The sequence below is a fragment of the Colossoma macropomum genome, unplaced genomic scaffold, assembly GCF_904425465.1.
Source record: "Colossoma macropomum unplaced genomic scaffold, Colossoma_macropomum, whole genome shotgun sequence".
Classification (NCBI taxonomy): Eukaryota; Metazoa; Chordata; class Actinopteri; order Characiformes; family Serrasalmidae; genus Colossoma; species Colossoma macropomum.
This window is the reverse complement of record NW_023494784.1, coordinates 10,674,904-10,694,900: the sequence shown is the minus strand read 5'-3', so window position 1 is coordinate 10,694,900 and position 19,997 is coordinate 10,674,904. Positions and strand designations below refer to the sequence as shown.

Sequence of the window (19,997 nt, the reverse complement as noted above, 5' to 3'; positions counted from 1 at the left end):
CTACATAAAACATGTCTTGACAGATATCCTGGTTTTAAACAAACACAATCACAGCCACTTCGCCAATACGGGTGGAAACACATCTGGCTGGCAAAACGGAGACAAAAAGTAAACAAGTAAAATCGCAGAGTGTAGGCCTGGCTTTAGAGGACATTCATCTCCAGCTCAACCAGCCAACCAGCCAAAAAGACTCCAACAACATGAACAGAGAGCAAAATGTTGGCAAAAAAAAATCTATCATTTAGTAGAAACTGACAAGTTTTACGGGACACACTGTGCAGGCATTTACAGGACATACTTAGTACATGTATATTGTGTGCACACTACAGCAAGATCAACTTTTAGGCTCCCTAGGTCTTCAACACGTAAGTTAACCAAGTTGTCATTTTCTCTAATGTTAGTTAAGGTTATTTAAGTGAGAAACTCCTACAGCAATGGTTTTTTAATGTGGTTAAAGCACAATAATGCTAGTGTCTGCTAGCCTGTCTAGGGGGTTTATATTTTAGTAGCTCTAAACTAACAATGGTGAATGTTCACTTTCCAGCACTGGGTTTATAGTTTCTCAGTGGCTTTGGTGCATTTCTGAAATCATCATGAACGTCTGTACAACAGTGAGTGTATTTCTCAGAATAATTCTTACAAACAGCACCATTCAATGGATTATACGCAAAAGCCTGTAACTTGCTCAAAATCCTTAGTCCATGCCCCCAGAAAAGTATGATTATGTTAGTGTCATAAGAATGACAAGTCCTTGAGTCACTGATTGCAAACAAGATAGTCAAAATGCTTAGCCATGTTGTCATATATGAGTATACTCTGTAAGCATTTTCTGGCAGCTAAAGTTTTGATGACAGTGATTATAAATACACAAAGCTGCACTTTTTCTGTGTTGCGCATAATCAGTCTCGTACAAAGCTACACTACTGTATGTGGGAGACTGGACAGAATTCACATTCATGCTTTTACCATTTGTACTGTAAATTACTGATAAGAAAAGAAAGACTGTTTTACAACACTGAATAGCACAAAGGAAAAAATACAAAATATATGTATATACGTATATGTACACACACACACACACACACACACACACACACATATATATATATATATATATATTGTACATATGTACACATGTGGAGTGTTTGCACATTGCACTATATGTACATCGGTATAAAGATATTTAATGTATACTGTAACATGCAAGTGTAATACTGTACTAAGTGTAGAAGTAAGTACACAGTTTTACAGTACAGAGTACACAGTTGGATTACACACCTGTTCTCTCTATGAAATGTTTGAATCACAGTTGTTCTCCCAACATTCAGCTGCACCCTCTGTGACCAGCCTCGGCCATTGTACGGCTATGATGATACCATGGTCCACAACTGTGGCCCTTATTTCACTGGGAATGTGCCCACGTCCTTGGCCTCCTCTACCTCTTCCTCTGTTTTGCCTCTTCACCCTTACTTTATCCTTTATCCTTACTCCTCTTTTTCTTTCTGGCTGGTCATTTCCTTGTTGTTTGTCCATTGTCAGACGTTGTAACACTGTGTTGTGCTCTGTCAGTTTATGTTTGCTCATTGAATCTTTGAAATGCAGCTCTGAGCTATTTTAGAGAACTGGTTGATCATTGGTTAATCTAAATCTTCACACACTCCCCTTCACCAGTGAAAGTCATGATTCACCTGAGAGCTGATCATCAGTTCAGCAGATATTCACCACAAAATGCTAATAGAAATGTATAAAATACGCTTCACAGGTTATGATAACTGGTTCAGCACGTACGAATGAAATGACTTTTGCAATGAACTAACGCCTAGATGTTTCGGGGCGAAGAACTATTCAACAGAGAACAAGCATAATACATTTGGATCGCCATGACAAAAGTTACTGATAACGAAGCAAATAGTTAGAGGTTAAGTGACTCTTATTAGTCCCACAATGCGGAAATGTAACCTCCGCATTTTAACCCATCTGTCCAGTGAAACACCCACATACACACTAGTGAAGGCACACACACTAGGGGGCAGTGAAAACACTTGCCTGGAGCGGTGGGCAAGCAGTTGGGCCTTGCTCAGGGGCACTTCAGTCGCGTACTGTCGGCTCAGTGGACCAAACCAGTGACTTTCCGGTCACAAGGCTGGTTCCCTAACCTCCAGCCCATGACTGCCCCATAACCTCCGCATTTTAACTCATCTGTGCAGTGAAACACCCACATACACACTAGTGATTGTAAACAAACTTGTAAACAGACAACTGTACAAAATCATTTGCATGATTATGCCAAAGCATTTGTTCAAAATGAATGAGAAACGGCTTTTATGGTCTATAAATGTCTAGAAGTAATTTTGAGAAATTCAATTCTGATCTGAAAAATGTACCAAAGCGACTGAGAAAAGCTGCAACATTACCCTCCTTAAAGCTACACTGGGTACGTTTTGGGGATTTGGAGACCTCTCGGGTGGAAATGGTTAATTGCGTGTAACATGCGGAAGAATATTTTGTAATGTGGGTTGTGCTTCGGACCCCTTCCCCAAGCGGATGAATCCGACTTTTACAAGTGTGTTTAAAGAAAATTCAAAGAGGATTTTGCATTTGAGACCTAAGCATCGAGCTGGACCTTCTTTTTAATCCTCTATAACATTAATACATAAAGACATAAGGTGTGGTCCAAAAAAATCCTGTGAGATCTGATCTGCCGCCTCTGACTTTTAATTTATAATTTCAGGTTTCACGGGGCGACTCCCAGCAGTGCATGTGCACCGTATTGTAGCATATTTTTTTTCCTCCTGACTCAGTAATGCTTCTTTGTTCAATTTAAGACGAATATCTTACATAGTGTAGCTTTGTGTGTTGTCATTCTTTAAGTAATCTCAAATAATGGATTCTGACAACGAATGAGATAATGCCAGCTACAAATATGGACAAAAAGACATGGTTATAAATAATGGCAGCAGCCACTGAAACCTGAAATTTCTATAAATTTTGGTCTGAAATGTGGAATTTTCATTTGACTACTGCTTTAAGCCGAAGCAAACTCACTCACCATATCAACTGATCAGCAAATTTATTGTATGAATTTGAGGGTCACATGGCATGTCATATAACAGTCCTCCCATCTTATCATGTCCAATTTTGAACAGTAAACTGTCAACCTTTTGACACAGCAAGGGTCAGCAATACTAAAAGAAGGGCTGACACAACCTAAACCTGTTCTACAGTAAAAGCTGTGTGTGAGACCTTTAAAGACTGCATGAAACGGTCCTGCCACAGCTTGAGACGAAGGTTCCAACAAAGACAGTCTGAAGCTTGCCAAACAAAGCATGTACACCCCAGGGACACATCTCTTTGTTCTCAGAGCTCATAAAGCAACAGCCTTTTGACTTTCTGCTCCCTGTTTATTGGACAGACGTGGCTTTACAAAAGACATCCTGAGTTCATCGCTCCAGCTCTCCACACACCGCCCAGTTCCACCTTCCTGTTCCTGCATTCCAGGCCATGCCTGCAGGTAACCAGGCAGTGAGCTGTCAACTGTCAACTTGCAGGAGAAAGCAGGTTATCCTGGTACTCCAACACAGGCCCTCCAATACCAACCAAGCCAACACCAACTATCCCCAACATTATAAACCTAACAATTCACCCAGAAATATTCAGGAAAAACCTAAATGCCAAAAGAACCAGTGTGAATAAGGAAGAACATTCTAGAGATCTCAGTCTCGGCCTTCCGGGAATTACACCAACCTACAAACTTAAAAGATGGTTCTTCAAGGGTTGTTTAGCAAAGAAAATGGTTCTATATAGCACCAAAAAGGGGTCAGCTATTGTTACGATACGAGACGGTAGCAACAGCAGAACCCTTTTCAAAAAGGTTCTATATAAAACCATCTACAGCACATTCTCTGTCAATCCGTAGAAGCCTTTCACGATCTGAAGAACCTTTTCACAGAAAGGTTCTATATAAAACCATCTACAGCACATTCTCTGCCAATCTGGAGAACCCTTTCACAATCTGAAGAACGTTTTCACAAAAAGGTTCTATATAAAACCACCTACAGCACATTCTGTCAATCTGAAGAACGCTTTTACAATCTGAAGAACCTTTTCACAAAAAGGTTCTATATGAAACCATCTACAGCACATTCTCTGTCAATCTGAAGAACCCTTTCACAATCTGAAGAACCTTTTCACAGAAAGGTTCTATATGAAACCATCTACAGCACATTCTCTGTCAATCTGAAGAACCCTTTCACAGTCTGAAGAACGTTTTTCACAAAGAGGTTCTATATAAAACCATCTACAGCACATTCTCTGTAAATCTGAAGAACCCTTTCACAATCTGAAGAACCTTTTCACGATGAAAAGAAAACTTAAATCACGCAAAGAGTTCATGGTTCTATATATGGTTCTACACACTTAAAAAAGACGGCTCTTCAAGGTTCTTTAGTAAAGAAAATCCTTCTACACAGAGTTCTAGTGAGCGTTCTTTTATTCATGAAAGGGTTCTTGAGATTGACAGAGAATATGCTGTAGATGATTCAATATACAACCTTTTTGAACCTTTTTTATTCTACCATTGCTACACTCTTGTATCATAACAATAGCAGAACACTTTTTGGTGCTATTTAGAACCCTTTTCAAAAAGGCTCTATATAGAACCATCTACAGTACACCATCAATCTGAAGAACGCTTTTGCAATGCAAAGGACCCATTAATCATGCAAAGGGTTCTTTGAGTGTTGATATATAGAATCTTTTTTTTTTACTAAAGAACCCTTTCTTAAGAGTGTAGCATATGATTTCATTGGTGTCTGTACGGAAGTTGAGTACCTCACACAAAACAGGTGAGATACACATTTGAAGTATATTTAAGTCTACTGCTAAAAGATACTGTACATGAAATCTGGAATTCATGGCATTCCAGATTCCTCCCATCTGAGCTCGAGGTGAAATTCTACCTAGTATTCAGAAAGGGTTGATTTTCCAGACACAGTCCAAGACAAAATAAGACTTTTTTAATGGAATCTGCTCAGAGTCTAACTTACACCATATTGCCAAAAGTATTCGCTCGTCTGCCTTCGCACACATATGACCTTGAGCGACATCCCATTCTTAATCCATAGGGTTTAATATGATGTCGGCCCACCCTCTGCAGCTATAACAGCTTCAACTCTTCTGGGAAGGCTTTCCACAAGGTTTAGGAGTGTTTATGGGAATTTTTGACCATTCTTCCAGAAGCGCATTTGTGAGGTCAGACACTGATGTTGGACGAGAAGTTCTGGCTCGCAGTCTCCGCTCTAATTCATCCCAAATGTGTTTTGTCGGGTTGAGGTCAGGACTCTGTGCAGGCCAGTCAAGTTCTTCCACACCAAACTCGCTCATCCATGTCTTTATGGACCTTGTTTTGTCCACTGGTGCGCAGTCATGTTGGAACAGGAAGGAGCCGTCCCCAAACTGTTCCCACAAAGTTGGGAGCATGAAATTGTCCAAAATCTCTTGGTGCTGAAGCATTAAGAGTTCTTTTCACTGGAACTAAGGGGCCGAGCCCAACTCCTGAAAAACAACCCCACACTGTGATCCCCCCCTCCACCAAACTTTGCACTCGGCACAATGCAGTCAGACAAGTACCGTTCTCCGGGCAACCGCCAAACCCAGACCCGTCCATCGGATTGCCAGACGGAGAAGTGTGATTGGTCACTCCAGAGAACACATCTCCACTGTTCTAGAGTCCAGTAGTGGCGCTTTACACCACTGCATTCGACGCTTTGCATTGCGCTGGGTGATGTAAGGCTTGGATGCAGCTGCTCGGCCACGGAAACCCATTCCATGAAGCTCTCTACGCTGTTCTTGAGCTAATCTGAAGGCCACATGAAGTTTGGAGGTCTGTAGCGATTGACTCTGCAGTGGCTGAGTTGCTGTTGTTCCCAATTGCTTCCACTTTGTTATAATACCACTGACGGTTGACTGTAGAATATTTAGTAACGAGGAAATTTCACGACTGGACTTGTTGCACAGGTGCCATCCTATCATGGTACCACGCTGGAATTCACTGAACTCCTGAGAGCGACCCATTCTTTCACAAATGTTTGTAGACACAGTCTGCATGCCTAGGTGCTTGGATTCATACACCTGTGGCCATGGAAGTGACTGGAACACCTGAATTCAATGATTTGGATGGGTGAGTCAATACTTCGGGCAATATAGTGTATATATTTATCAATCAGACTTCAAAAGGTCACTTTGAAAAGCTCTTTCCACATTCTCCGATCTGCAGGCAATGCAGGGCAGCCCGAGCCCTGTTTGTTTACCTTCTCCTGGGCCCTGTCTCAGTACGGTTTGCTACATTCCCTCGTCTGCTTCGGCTCACTACTCGGATGCGCATCATACACAAGAGGCCACTTATGGCAGAAGGGGAGGAGTTTTCCAAACGGAACGCACTCGCCCTTGGCAGGTTAGGTCTTATAAGGTCTTATTAGGTTCAAATTTCCCCTTAAAAATGTTTTTGCTAATGTACGCACTTAAAAAAGATGGTTCTTCGAGGCTTCCTTAGTAAAGACGATTGTTCTATATAGAACCATAAACACTCAACACCCCTTTTCAATGCTTAAAAAGTTCTTTGCATGGTAAGATGGTTCTTTAGGTTTATAGAGAATGTGTTGCATACAGTTCTATAGAGCACCTTTTTGAAAGGTTTCTGTATAGCACCAAAATGTTCTTCTACTGCTACAAGCTTGACATCGTAACAACAGAAGAACCGTTTTGGTGGTATACAGAACCATATATAACACATTCCCCATCAACCATTGACCATGCAAAGAACCTTTTAAGTACGCAAATGGGTCTTGAGTGTTCGTGGTTCTACATAGAACGACTGTCTTTACTAAAGAGCCGTCTTTTTTAAGAACCTTGAAGATCTTTCTGTTTTAAGAGTGTAAACTATAATTTTAATAAAAAATGGCAGCTCTTGCAATTTGAAATTTGCACTTCAAATGTGATTGTGATATAAAACAATTAATCTTTCATCTCGCCCCTCTGAGGGCCCGTTTGACACCCTTCACTTAAGGTAAGGTAATGGAATGGTCCTTAAGATGGCGTTGGGGATTTCCCTGTGGGGAAATGGTGAGGCCAAGTGGACGAGAGTACGTTACAACCAGCACTGAAATGGGCAGCTGGATGAGTAACGTTCACCAATGCCTTTCAGCTGACATGGGAACGAGACAAAGAAATCACACTGCATAGAGATCTGAGTAAACCAGATAAAGTGTCAACACCAGTATGTGTGTGTGTTCAAATGGCTGCAAGACAATTTGTGCTTGTTGTTACACACTGTGACTCTAACACATGAGTGAACAGCCTCAGCATGAAAGACAATTACCTGATTACAAGACTGTGTGAACATGACACTGTCAGAGTGCTGACAGCACATTCAGCAGAAATACGTCAGGGCACTAAGTGGTCATTAGCACTCTTATAACAGGGCCTAAAAATAGTGTACACTACAGGTCAAAAGTATGGAAGCAAGCAGTGATTTTACATCTTAAAACCCCTAATTATTTAACACTTATGTCAGTTTGCTGACAACCACCACAACACATTTATTGATGTCTAGTTTAGTAATGTTGAAATGATGCTCTTTAACTGTAATTTACGTAATAAGAAGCATTAAAATTCTGTCACTGTCGAAAGAAGACCTTGTAAGGCCCAATCCCATTTCACCCCTCACCCCTACCATTTAGCCCTTACCTCTCCATTTTGCACATTCACAATTAGGGGTAGGGTGTCCTGATTTTTTGTTGAGATAGAGGGGTGGGGCGAAGTGTTACGACTACATGACCCTCCAAACAGAGGTTTTTCAGAGACACACTCCAAACAGAGTGTTATGAAAAAAGGAAAAAACGGCAAGATGGCTGTACAAGAGACCAAAGACACACGCAAATGTGAGTATTTTCTTCGTTAAATTACAATAACCACTGTATTATCTTAGTTTAATGTGGTTTCGGTGTATTATGGTCCTTTTGCTCATAAAAAGCATAAAAAAATCGCTAGTAGTTTGCTGATGTCTCGGTAGCCAGCTAGCTAAATTTCCCGCTCCACCTTAAATGGTGCAGCAGTTACATTCTGGTGTCTCAGGAATCAGAACTTCTGCACCATTTAAGGTGGTGAACGGAAAAATAGCTGGTGAATATCTGACTTCAGCTTCATATCACTGAAGAATTAGTGGCGGGTGATAATAAATAATTGCCCCCTCTTTGAAAGCATATGATTCCCTAAATGTAACCAAAGCCCAGCAGTGAGGAGCTGAACTTTACCCTCCTCTGCTGTCACTGCAGACTGGCCTACAGAGTCGCCTACAGAGCAGCGCTAGTAGCTGTTAATGAAGTAATGCTCTTTTTATTTGAGGGTCCCATTTCATAGGGGAAGATTTGAACCACTAGCTTTTATAACTGAGTTCCAAGGAGCAAGGTGACACGTGAAAACAATTGGTAGGGGTAAAATTAAGAAATGGGATTGAGCCATAATCAATTTGTATTTTTTACCATTGAAAATCCGAGATATTGTCTACATTGTATGAAAATTTCACGATGCATAGACCAACAGAAACAGTTGAAAATAACTTACAATTCACCATATTCTACATTATTGTTGTATTTTTTCCCTCTGAGGTCCACTTATGACATTTGTGTAGTTTTATGTACCAAAAACAGACATAATTCATTTTCACAAGATGCTTTTAATACTAGGATATGTAAATGGCCTCTGTTCCGAATGGCTGTCCTGTATTGGGACTCATTTAAATCGCATTCTATGGTGAAACAGTGGAAGTTTTTGCAGTTTAGCTGTCGTAACTGCTATTTTAAATTCATTCTTTTTGAGCGATCACAAAAACAAAGGCACTTACATATGTCTGCCTATTCAGCCTTCAGCAGTTTAGCCAAACTCATTCACACTGAAGTTATAAGGAGTGCTTCAGCCTGGGCTACTTTTTGGTGGGGCTGCCAATCAGAAGAGAGCTCATTTACATACATCAATCACATAAAAATGCACAAACATCATGAGTGGACCTCAGGGTACGACATGGTCCCTTTAAGTTATTTTTAACATTATGACAGCGATGATATGAAACATATTCGTGGATGAAATCAGCTTTATATTATACTCACTCTGAGGCAGCTCTGGTTGCCTGAGTTTCTTCATGGTCCCACTCCTCATCTGAGCTGCTGGCTGTGGCGTCCGAGTCTAGAGCCTTCTGGACTCCCTGAAGTACAGCCTGCCCGCACTGTGCTAAACTCTGCATCTCTTTGGTTTTCTGCACAGACTGGGAACGTCTTTGACTTGAAGAGCAATCAGGAGGATTGCTGAGTCCCGTCTGCTCCACTGGAGCATCAAAGGCTTTGGTTTCAGGTGAGCTAAAAGAACCAGTGGCCAGAAAGGAAGCTCTGAGTGAGGAGCCCTCCTGATGGAGTTTCCTACCCAGACCTTGCAGCTCGCTGGTACAATGCTGCACGGCATGTTCACCCAGCAGCGCATGCAGCCTCCGATTTGCACGGTCAGCTCGAGCCACTAGTGACCCATGCCGAGAAGCAAGCCACTCAGTCCGAGCCTTCGGTGTGCCCTGCATTGCTGAGGGCTCCGTCTGGGAAGAAGAGTGCCAAATATGCCTTAAGGTATCTGCATCATGCTGCTTGATGTGGTTGGCTTCTTGTGGTCTCACTGCAGGATGTCTGAGCTGAGCAGCATTATCAGGAGAACTGCTTTCCCCTTGGGGGCACTGCTGTGGTGGAGGGGATTGGGTAACACCTTGATAATGCTCTGTGGAACTGTCAGGCTGCTCAGATGTAGGTTTCTCCACTGCTGTCATCCTGCTGTCTTCGTAAACAGGAAAACACACATCAGGAGAGACTGTAGTTGACACGGCAGAGTCTGCACCGTTTTTGTCCATTGAAAGACAATCAAGTAAAGATCCTTGATTTGACAGCAGTACAGTTTTAAAAGACTCTGGGTTATGGAACAGAGATGGTAGGAGCATCTCAGTCAGCTCTAAAGGATCCTTGGAGCTGTAGGAGTCCAGAAAGGGCAGGGAGGAGAGGTTCAGCCAAAACCTGTGAGTAGAGGAGCACAATGTATCAGCAGCCAATGTAATATTTGGGAAAAAACATGGGGCCTCATTCACCAATATCTTCCTCTATTTGATATAATACTATGTAAACTTTACAGTCCATATATGGAAACGAAACTAAGCTGCAGAAATGGTCGGTTTAGAATTTGTCTTAGTTGTGATGTCAGAGCCATGAAGTTATTTACATACAACCCCCTTTAGCCTACAGCTGTTTAGCCCTGCCCATTCATCCTGAAGTGACGTGGAGTGTTGTTCCTGCAGACAGTCTATAGGAGAGTTACTGTAGTGGAAGATTTGGGAAAATAATTACACGTTGTGCTGTTCCTGGCTGTCAGAAAGCAAAGAGATCGTTACAGCCTTCCAAAGAATCCACAGGATTCAAGGAGTGGCTGAAGATTTTTTTTGTCCCTGAGGGTTTCAGTCTGAAACTAACAACTTGTTCTGTCTGAGAGTTTAATGCCTTACTTAAAAGTATCTTTAAAAGTTTTTCTTAGCTCTTGAGAAAGGTCCTGAGAAAACGTCTACGTCAGATTCATGACACGTTCTTAACCCGCAGAACGTTTCACACCTTTGTGCTCTTGAGTGTGTGTAGATTCTGTTCTTACCTAAGAACAAATCCCAAATAGGAAAACACTGGTGAATGTCAGAATCTTCGTAAAAACTGCGTAAGCGGGTTTTAAAAAGAAATTTCTTCTTAAGAACGGTTGGTGGATGAGGTCCCATTTTTATTACTGGTTTTGGCAATATGGCAATATTTTACTATTATTAGGATAAGTTCTGCCACAATATGGTTTTCTGAGTATTGTGCCTATTGTCATTACTTAGAGGGGAATTCCACCAGCTTTTCAAAATTTCTGCATAATGGTTAAGATCTGTTCTAGAGAAACTTACCAAGTCAGAATTGCTCACAGTGGTGGTGATAGGAACAAAAAAGGGTTTAATGCCTGTGAAAGCTCCCTTACATAAAGTTATTACATAAAAATGATTATGAATATGCTGCCTGATGCCTGAGACATTGTTTACAGTAGTTATGAGATATGATTTTGGCCTGAAATGTATTTTTTTTAATCACTTCATGGTGGAGAAGTACATGTTGGAAATGTGTGGCAAAACAGTCTCTAAAGACAACTTATTTTTTCTGATATTTTTTTCTGATCAACAACATTACATATAAAACTCCTTAATGTCTTATATGTAGGCTCACTGGTGGGTTTGGATAGCAAATAAAATGGTTATATTTGTGTTGTTGACATTGCGACCTCTGGTTCCTATCACCATCACTGTAAAGAAATCTGAGACAGTAAGTTTCTCTACAATGGCTTTGTTTACATTTTAAGGACTGATTAAAGCAGACATTTTAAAAAAACATGCAGTTCCCCTTTAAACAGCATGTTTTACTATAAAGAGAGTATAATTAGTCCTGTTTAACTGAATTAGTGCAGCATAGTGCGTGAAACCTAGAAGTCACTGTAGTCATAGTTTTTGACAGACAGTATTTTGATGAATATTTTATAATAATGTATCATTAAAATGTCTTTAAGTATCATGATGTTGTATTTTTACTATATAGTCCATCCCTACTTATTACTATCTGATATTGAAGTTACTTTTATATCACTACCATTGTAACCATCACAACTTGCCATTGTAACTTTCTGTCTGCTAAATATGACCACATCTCAAACACAGATGACACTGTAAACACATCAGTTATTATACAAATAATCAGCCATGAAGTGTTAATTATGAATTATCATTTTTGACTTAGAAATAATTCCACACAGTTGTATCCTTACCTGTGAGCGTAGCTGTCATCTAGCAGTTTAAGTGGAGGGTCTACATCCATGCCTAGCACACTACCATTGGACTCCATGTGGCCAGTAAAAACAGAAGAGGAAATATGAACTCTGCGGACTTTGTCTGATGACTTGCTGAGGGCTGGAGTCATTCCCGTTGAACAAACCTCCCACCAAAACGAGGCCAGCAGACGCAGGTCATCCAATACCCTGAGTTATCACAGAGAGTACAACTTATCACCTTCATGCCCTACAGCCTACATGATGTATAAAGCAGTCAATGGTTTGAAATCTAAGCTTAAATCTGGGAACTCTGAGCTCCCACATTAGTTTAACAGACCATCGCACTTTAGCAGGGACTCACTGTTAAGCCCCTGAGGCGTTACACACTACTGAGCTCAACCACACATGAAATTTTAATAGTTTCATGGTTTCTTTCATATTTACCAAATGTCTTCAGTGGTAAATGCCGGCAAACAAACGGTATGTACACTATGCGGGTACTTGGCCCAAGGTGAAAATTACTAAATCTGTTGTTAACATGCTTATTAGCCTCATACAGTGGTGTCACAGGAGTATCTAAAGGAAGATTTCCTGTTCTTTAAACCAGAAAAAACCCTTCTGATGATGTGTCTGGGAGGTTAGATGAACTTCTGAAAGACTACAAGGGCTTCAGAGTGGAGGGCAGGCTATTTGAAACATTTTTTTTTTATTTTTACCAACACAGAAGGAAGCCAGACAGCTAATATTACTATTTGGAAGCCAAATATCATATTTGTTTATTAGCCTTTAGTTCAGTGGCTATGCTAGCAGTTAGGATTTCTTTATTGCCGTGGGGGAGATTCCCAGTGGCTGTGTAATGTATTTGCGTAACGCAGAATATCACGTGACATATTAAATGCTAGTTTAGGGCCCATTTAACTCTTGTGTGGTGCTGATGTGTTCATTACTCAGTGGTCTGGTGGACCCACCGCATTATTGTTTTTTAAATCAATACAGCCGTAACAATTTATGTAGAAATACCCGATGTTTAAAATATCACAAGTGTCCAGCGTAGGGTTCTCCTTTAGCAGCTGTAGCCAGTCAGCAGCCTGTCCATGTTGTTCACAAACATATACAAAAACATAAACACACTAACAGCAGGCCATGTAGGAGGAGAACAGAGTGAAGGACACAGCACCTCCACACTTTTATTCCCCGCGGGTTCACCCAACACCACATGTGTAATATAAATGTGTGGGGGGTGAACAGAGTGAAGGCACTGAAAATGGGTTATTTTATATGTTCTTCACAGAAAGGCCAAGGAATCTGAGGTTAAAATAATAATAAATTGCAGAATTTTTTCTTTTGGTAAACATTGAAAATGGGTCCCACAGACCCCCCAACACCACTCAAGGGTTAAGTTGCTCCACAGTAAGTGCCTTCTTGTTCATATTTACAGTAATGTTGCATGTCCCACCTCCTGTAGTGTGTGTTATAGTGTTATATTGTCTGGGGAAAATTCATAGGCCGAGCTCTGAATGGAATTTTACATGAGGTCAATAATAATAGCCAGCATGGCGTAACATGTTTTCTTTGCTGTAATACAATGAAACAGTGAAGATGGCAAAGAGTAGACTGAATAATGACTAGATTGTTCCTAACCGTCCAAAACAGGACATTATTCATTGCATAAATGTCTTTAATGTTTTACGACTTGAACTTCTTTTAACTGCATGTAAGAAATGTCACGTGCATAAATCCAGATTTAAACCTATTTAGCCAAGGATTCATTTTTTTTCCTCCAAACAACAATTTAGTGTACTCTATTTGGTTTATTGCCATGTTTATCGTTTCTAAACAGTGAAGATCTTCCTACTTGGTGGATGATAGAGGAAATTAGTGTATGGTGGCTAACGTTTGGCTAGTTAGTGCAAAAAACAGATACAAAACAACTGTGTATATTTGTTTGAATGGCTTTGGTTAACAACACTCTTTAAAAAGATGGTTAGTCAAGGGTTTTTAATAAAGGGAATGGTTCTTCTTGGTACCATGAGCTATATATACACACACATTTCACACTTCAATGTGTTGCATATGGTTCCATATAGAACATTTTTGAAAAAGGTTCTACATAGCACCCAGGTGGGTTGTTCAATTGTTTCAATGTCAAGCTTATAACAGTAGATAACAACAGATAGATAACAATGGTGCACATTCTCCATCATTCTGCAGAACCATTTCACCATGCAAGGAACCATTAGAGCATGAAATGGTTATATGTAGAACTCATGGTTCCAAATGGAGCCATTTGTTTTATCAAAGAACCCTTGAAGAACCAACTTTTTAAAGTGTGTTTGTCTAAAAAAAAGCCATGTCCGTGGCTAGTTATTGTAAAAAACAGATACAAAACAACTGTGTAGATTTGTTTCAATGGCTTTTCTAAGGTTTATTACACTATTTACAAAGATGGTTCTTCAAGTGCTCTTTACCAAAGGGAATGGTTCTACATGGAACCATGAGTTATACAGAACCATTTCATGCTTAAATGGTTCCTTGCATGGTGAAACTGTTCCTCAGATTGATGGCGAATGTGCTGTGAATGGTTCTATACAGCGCCCAAATGGGTTCTTCTATTGCTGCAACGCCAACCCTTCAAAAAGGTTCTATATACAACACATTCTCAATCAATCTGAACAGCCATTTCACCATGCAAGGAACCATTTAAGCATTAAAAGGTTCTATATAACTCACGGTTCCATGTAGAACCATGTCCTTTAGTAAAGAACCCTTGAAGAACCAATTTTTTAAAGTGTGTTTGTCTAAAAAAAGCCATGTCCATGGCTAGGTATTCTAAAAAAACAGATACAAAACAACTGTGTACATCTGTTTCAATGGCTTTTCTAAGGTTTATTACACTATTTACAAAGAAGGTTCTTCAAGTGCTCTTTACCAAAGGGAGTGGTTCTACATGGAACCATGAGTTATATAGAACCATTTTATGCTTAAATGTTTCCTTGGAAACATGGAACCATTTAAGCGTGAAAAGGTTCTATATAACTCACGGTTCCATGTAGAACCATGCCCTTTAGTAAAGAACCCTTGAAGAACCAACTTTTTTAAGGGTGTTTGTCCAAAAATCCAGATTTAAAACTATTTAGCCAAAGACTAGGGTTAATCTTTTTCCTCCTAACCCCATGTTAGTATATTTGGTTTATTGCCTTGTTTATCATTTCTAAACAGGGGAAGATCTTCCTATTTGGTGTATGATGGAGGAAATTACTGTATAATGGCTGGAATACGGAAATTTAGTATCTGCAATGAGTGATTTTTGGTTAGTCAGTGTAAACTATCTTACAACAGATACAAAAACAGCGGTGTATATTTTTATATGTGGCTTTTTCTAAGATTAACTACATTACTGAGTGACATTTTTGGCTCTTTAGCATCTAAATCAGAAGTTCATAGCTACTTTAACCCAAGCTAAGCTGCCCTGTAGACACGGTCTATTACCTTTTCCCCGCTGATGGTGGTTATGTCAGCTAAATGTACAGTAATTAATTCGATTCGCCGGAAAAAACAGCATAAAGCTGGTCAGATTCATATTTGCCAGCTTCTTGTTCGAATTTTCCCGTTCCACCTTAAATGGCGCAGCGGTTACAGTCCGGCGCCCGACGCGTTATTACAGTAAGCTGCACTATTTAAGGTGGAACGGGACAATTCGAACAACGAAGCCAACTTCAGCCTCGTTAAGAGAGCTAACGCCGGCTAAGCTCGCTAGAGACTCCACCTTAGAGAAAACTGAATTAGAGCGACAAACAATGAAGACTTAGGACGTTAAGTCGGTTATTCAGTATTGGTCTCAGCTCAGAGGCTGGCTTATCTCACATTCAGGTCTAACGTTACGACTTTCTATCAACTGACCAGCGTTCATCTTAGCCGTGTAACTGTACTGCCGTTACCGTTAACCGCCTCAACCGACAGCGCTGAACGTCTGGCTGAAAACCTGCTCGCTAACGATTCAAACTCACTGCGGTGTCATCAGAAACGGTTCGGATATGAGACAGAAACACCGAGCACTTTCTCCATACTAACTTACATTAAAGTGTACCGGAGTGATCAGTTTTACCGGCCGTCCGTTTCTCCGTGCTTCTCCTCCTGGAGTCTGAAACAGCCGTTAAACCGCCGCGCAGCTCGGAGCTCCGACCGCTGCCCCGCTCAGAGCGCTTGATTACGCGGTTTGGAGTCCTCAGTGCTCCGCGCTGCGTGTCCGCACACAGCCCGCTCTGCGCAGTTTAGAACGCTCGCTGCGCTCGGACGTACTGAGAGGAGCTGCGCGCGGGAGTGTTCGCGGGAGAGTTTACGCATGTTTTTTTGACCAATCAAAACGCGTCCTCGGACGTCAGTGACCGCCCACCGGACGCGTACGTACAAAAAAAAAAGAAAAAGAAAACAACAAACAAACAAAAAAAACAAAACACCAGAAATCAAATTCACTGCTCATCACAGCCATAAATAGATAGATAGATAAATAAATAAATAAATAAATAAATGAGCATTTAATATCCTAACTATATACCGGTTTTGAATGTCACTACACCTGAACCTTTTCAGTTTTTCAGTTTTTGACATAATTTGAAAACGCCTGTTGCTGTTTACATTGTGTGTAAATTTCATGATGAATGGATCAAAAGAAACGACCCAAAATGACTTGGAAAGACGTCTGGTTCCATAGACTTACATTAGAAGTAAAGTAGGTTTATTACTTCTCCTGTAAAGTTACCATTTTGGAGATACGAGGTTTTGTTCCGACAGCAGCCATATATATATATATATATATATAGAGAGAGAGAGAGAGAGAGAGAGAGAGAGAGAGAGAGAGTATTAAAATAGAATCTGAAATGCTGAAATATTGTGTTTTTTTGTCCAGTAAATTCAATTATTAGTCTCGTTCATCATCTTCAGGTCTGATCTGTCTATGCACTTCTGTAAAACAGGGCATTAAACGCGACGCTGTTTGTGTAATGCTGCCATCTTGTGGCAATAATCGAGCTGTGCATGCAGAGATGGAAATGAATACAGGTATCTACAGAGGAAATCTGATCAGTCAATGCATAGTATATTATAATATGCAAAAACAACCATCAAATCACCATAATGTAATTCTAAATGTAAATGTAATGTAATTCTAACAGGGATTAGAACCACTAAGCAAAGCTTGATGAAGGATGTTTAAAGGGGAATTCCACTGATCTTTCAGAATTTCTGCCTGATTCAGTCGTTGAGCTGGAAAGTCATTCAGAGTGGTTGATGTGAAATGGTGCATTGTAGAGAAAACGACAGACTTTTCTTTACAGTGGTGGTGATAGAAACCAGGGGTCGCCATGACTACAACACAAATATAGCCATTTTATTTACTATCCTAAATGAGCAGTGAACCTACACGTGTCTTCTGGGTTTATGTATGTATGTTTATGTACGTTTATGTGTATTTCTTTGCCAAAAAGGGATTAAAAAATACATTTTAGGTCAAAACTTTCTTACAAATTATTTGGTAATACATTCATAACCATTTTATGTTACATCTTTCTGGGAGGGAGCTTTTAGAGGCATTAAACACTTCAGATGTCTGGTTCCTATCACCACCACTATAAACGACTCTGACTCAGCAAGTTCATTTAGAAGAGTATTTCACACACATGAGCAATACGAGTGATTTACAAATGTAAAATAAATAAAGAAATAAATAAATAAAAATCAGTGTTAATAAAATTAAAAGCTTAATAAAATAAATGAAAAATCCATTAGTACTGAATTACCACTTGTTAGCATTAATTAAGGTGGCATAACAAGGTGTGACTTAATGTTGAGGAATGTGCTGAACTCAGCAGAACAGATCAGAATTAGAATCACTTTATTTCACCAAGCATGTTGCACATACAAGGAGTTTGTGTTGGTGACCAGACAAGCACACAGGCTATAAATAGAACTAGTTAACTTACTTGTTACAACATGAAGTAATTTTATTAGGTTGATCTGCCAAGCCACTTTGTACAGTGTATGTAAATGATATTTACCATAATAATGAAATATCGCACAAAAAGAAAAACGTCAACATCTTATCTGTCCATGGAAAAATAAACAATAACATCTGAACCATCTGGTGTCCAGTTTTTTTTTTTCTTACAAAATGTTCCACAGCAATCCAGAACCCTTAGTTTTCTCTTCTAAACCACAAAAGGTACAGGAATATTCATTAGTAGAGGTGGGGGAAAATCGATCCTTAGGTGCATCGCGATGCGGACCTGGACGATTCTGAATCAATGCACAAAGGTCAAAAATCGATTTTAATTTTAATCGATAATGTAATGTTGATGGAACTTTGCGAAGCGCGGAAATGCAGCGCCCGGACAGTCTGTGGCGGCATGCTACATTAAAAGCTAGGTGAGGAGTCGGCAACCCAAATATTAATAAGAGTCATTTAGTCCTTTCAATAAAATTCAAACCACTTTGGGAGCCACAACATTTTATGTCCATTTTACCATCTTGGCTGTACATGTGTCTCAGAACGTGCTGATGTCCTGGTGTAGGCTAAAAATATTATACAAACAAAAACACAGACTTACTGTGCTCTGCTTTAAGCTTCTCGCATCACCAGCAGGAAACTTTTCCACAAAAGTAGAACAGTTTCTTGTAAAATGTCTCTCAACGTTCTTCTTTTTACGAGGCTGAAGTCGCTTCTCATTCGCCAACTGATTGGCAACGGCATCTCATGTGCTTCAAACAAGAGCACTGAATGAGAGTCTTCCAGTTCACTAACCACATCACTTCCATTTCTTTTATTAATAATTGCATTATGCATTATGGATCTTTGCTATAAAAGGAGTAAAAAAAAGAAATCCTGTATAGAAAAAAAGATGCATCGATAATCGTTTTATAATCTCATCCGGCCTCTGAATCGTAATCGAATCGAATCGTGAGGTGCCTAGAGATTCCCACCCCTGTTCATTAGTTGTTCATAATCTCTCTAAAACATGGGCACAGGGTAGACCTAAATCACGAATGAGGAGTCCATCATTTCGCTTCATTTTCACAGTTAAGCACAAGATTTAATCTTCCTCAAGCTCATTTTTTCAGATACCTTCAACTTACAGATTTCATTACACATCAATTAGTACCTAATTTTCTGCCTCAGCCCCCAGAGCATTCATTTCATGATCTCATGCAGAAACTTCCAGAGTCCACAGTTTGTGACTATACTCTCTGCTCTGTAGCATCCTCTGTTCCCTGTAAATCTGCCTGGGAGATGGATCTTGGTGTCGGTCTACCTGATAAGGTGTGGGAGGAAGGTTGAGGAGGAAACACCTTTGTGCCATCACAATGCCAGGCTACAATTAATTCAATTCAGGGTTATCCATAGACTACATTATTCCAAGGAGAAACTAAGTAAGATTTATCCTTCCTTGTTAAGCTGTGCGACAGATGTAAAGCATTTGATGTAGCCTTGAGTCATACCCTTTGGTTCTGCCCCAAAATGCCTTCTTTTTGGGCTAACATTTACCTGGTTTTCCCAGGTGTACAACTGTAATGCTGCACAAGCACAGAAAGACGCTCGCGGATCTTAAAAAAGGAAGTGGTTTAATGAGAGACAGTAAGATGGTCAGACAGTTTCAGGGCAAATCCAAAACCAGAATCCAAAAGCCTTGCAAAAGTCAAAAAAAACAGAAGATACAAAATGCACAAGTGACCAGAGCAAAAGGGCAAACACAAAAACACAATATCCAAAAAACAGGCAAAGGGTCCAATACACAAGTCAGAAAACCAGTAGAGACCCGCTCAGTAGTCCAGTGAAGGGCAATACCTCGCAATGAGGAGAACAAACCAGAAACTATTTAAAGCCTGGGACAAACAAACACAGGTGTATTGCATTAATACTCAGGTGACTGAGAACGAGGAAGCTGTGTGTGATTGGTGGAAGGAGTGACATCATCAGGATTGGAATCATGGGAATTGGAGTCCTGGAGAGTATTAGGCAAGGGAGGAGAACCTGGAAGCGTGACAACAACAGAGAGATTTCTCCTGACCCAGTGTCGGCTCTGATTGGT

The 19,997-nt window shown here is 40.2% G+C and overlaps 1 protein-coding gene across 1 annotated transcript in view; it reads right to left on the bottom strand.

Annotated features, from left to right (window-relative positions):
* Nucleotides 1–16,124, bottom strand: part of kansl1l (KAT8 regulatory NSL complex subunit 1-like) — a 48,144-nt gene extending 32,020 nt beyond the window's left edge. The window contains exons 1-3 of the mRNA XM_036577605.1: nt 15,992–16,124; nt 11,914–12,123; nt 9,162–10,100 (exon numbers count right to left, since the gene is read on the bottom strand). Of these exons, the coding sequence (XP_036433498.1) occupies nt 9,162–10,100; nt 11,914–12,123; nt 15,992–15,993 (1,151 nt within the window). The 5' untranslated portion in view covers nt 15,994–16,124. The remainder of the gene's footprint in view (nt 1–9,161; nt 10,101–11,913; nt 12,124–15,991) is intronic.
* Between the last annotated feature and the right edge of the window lie 3,873 nt (nt 16,125–19,997).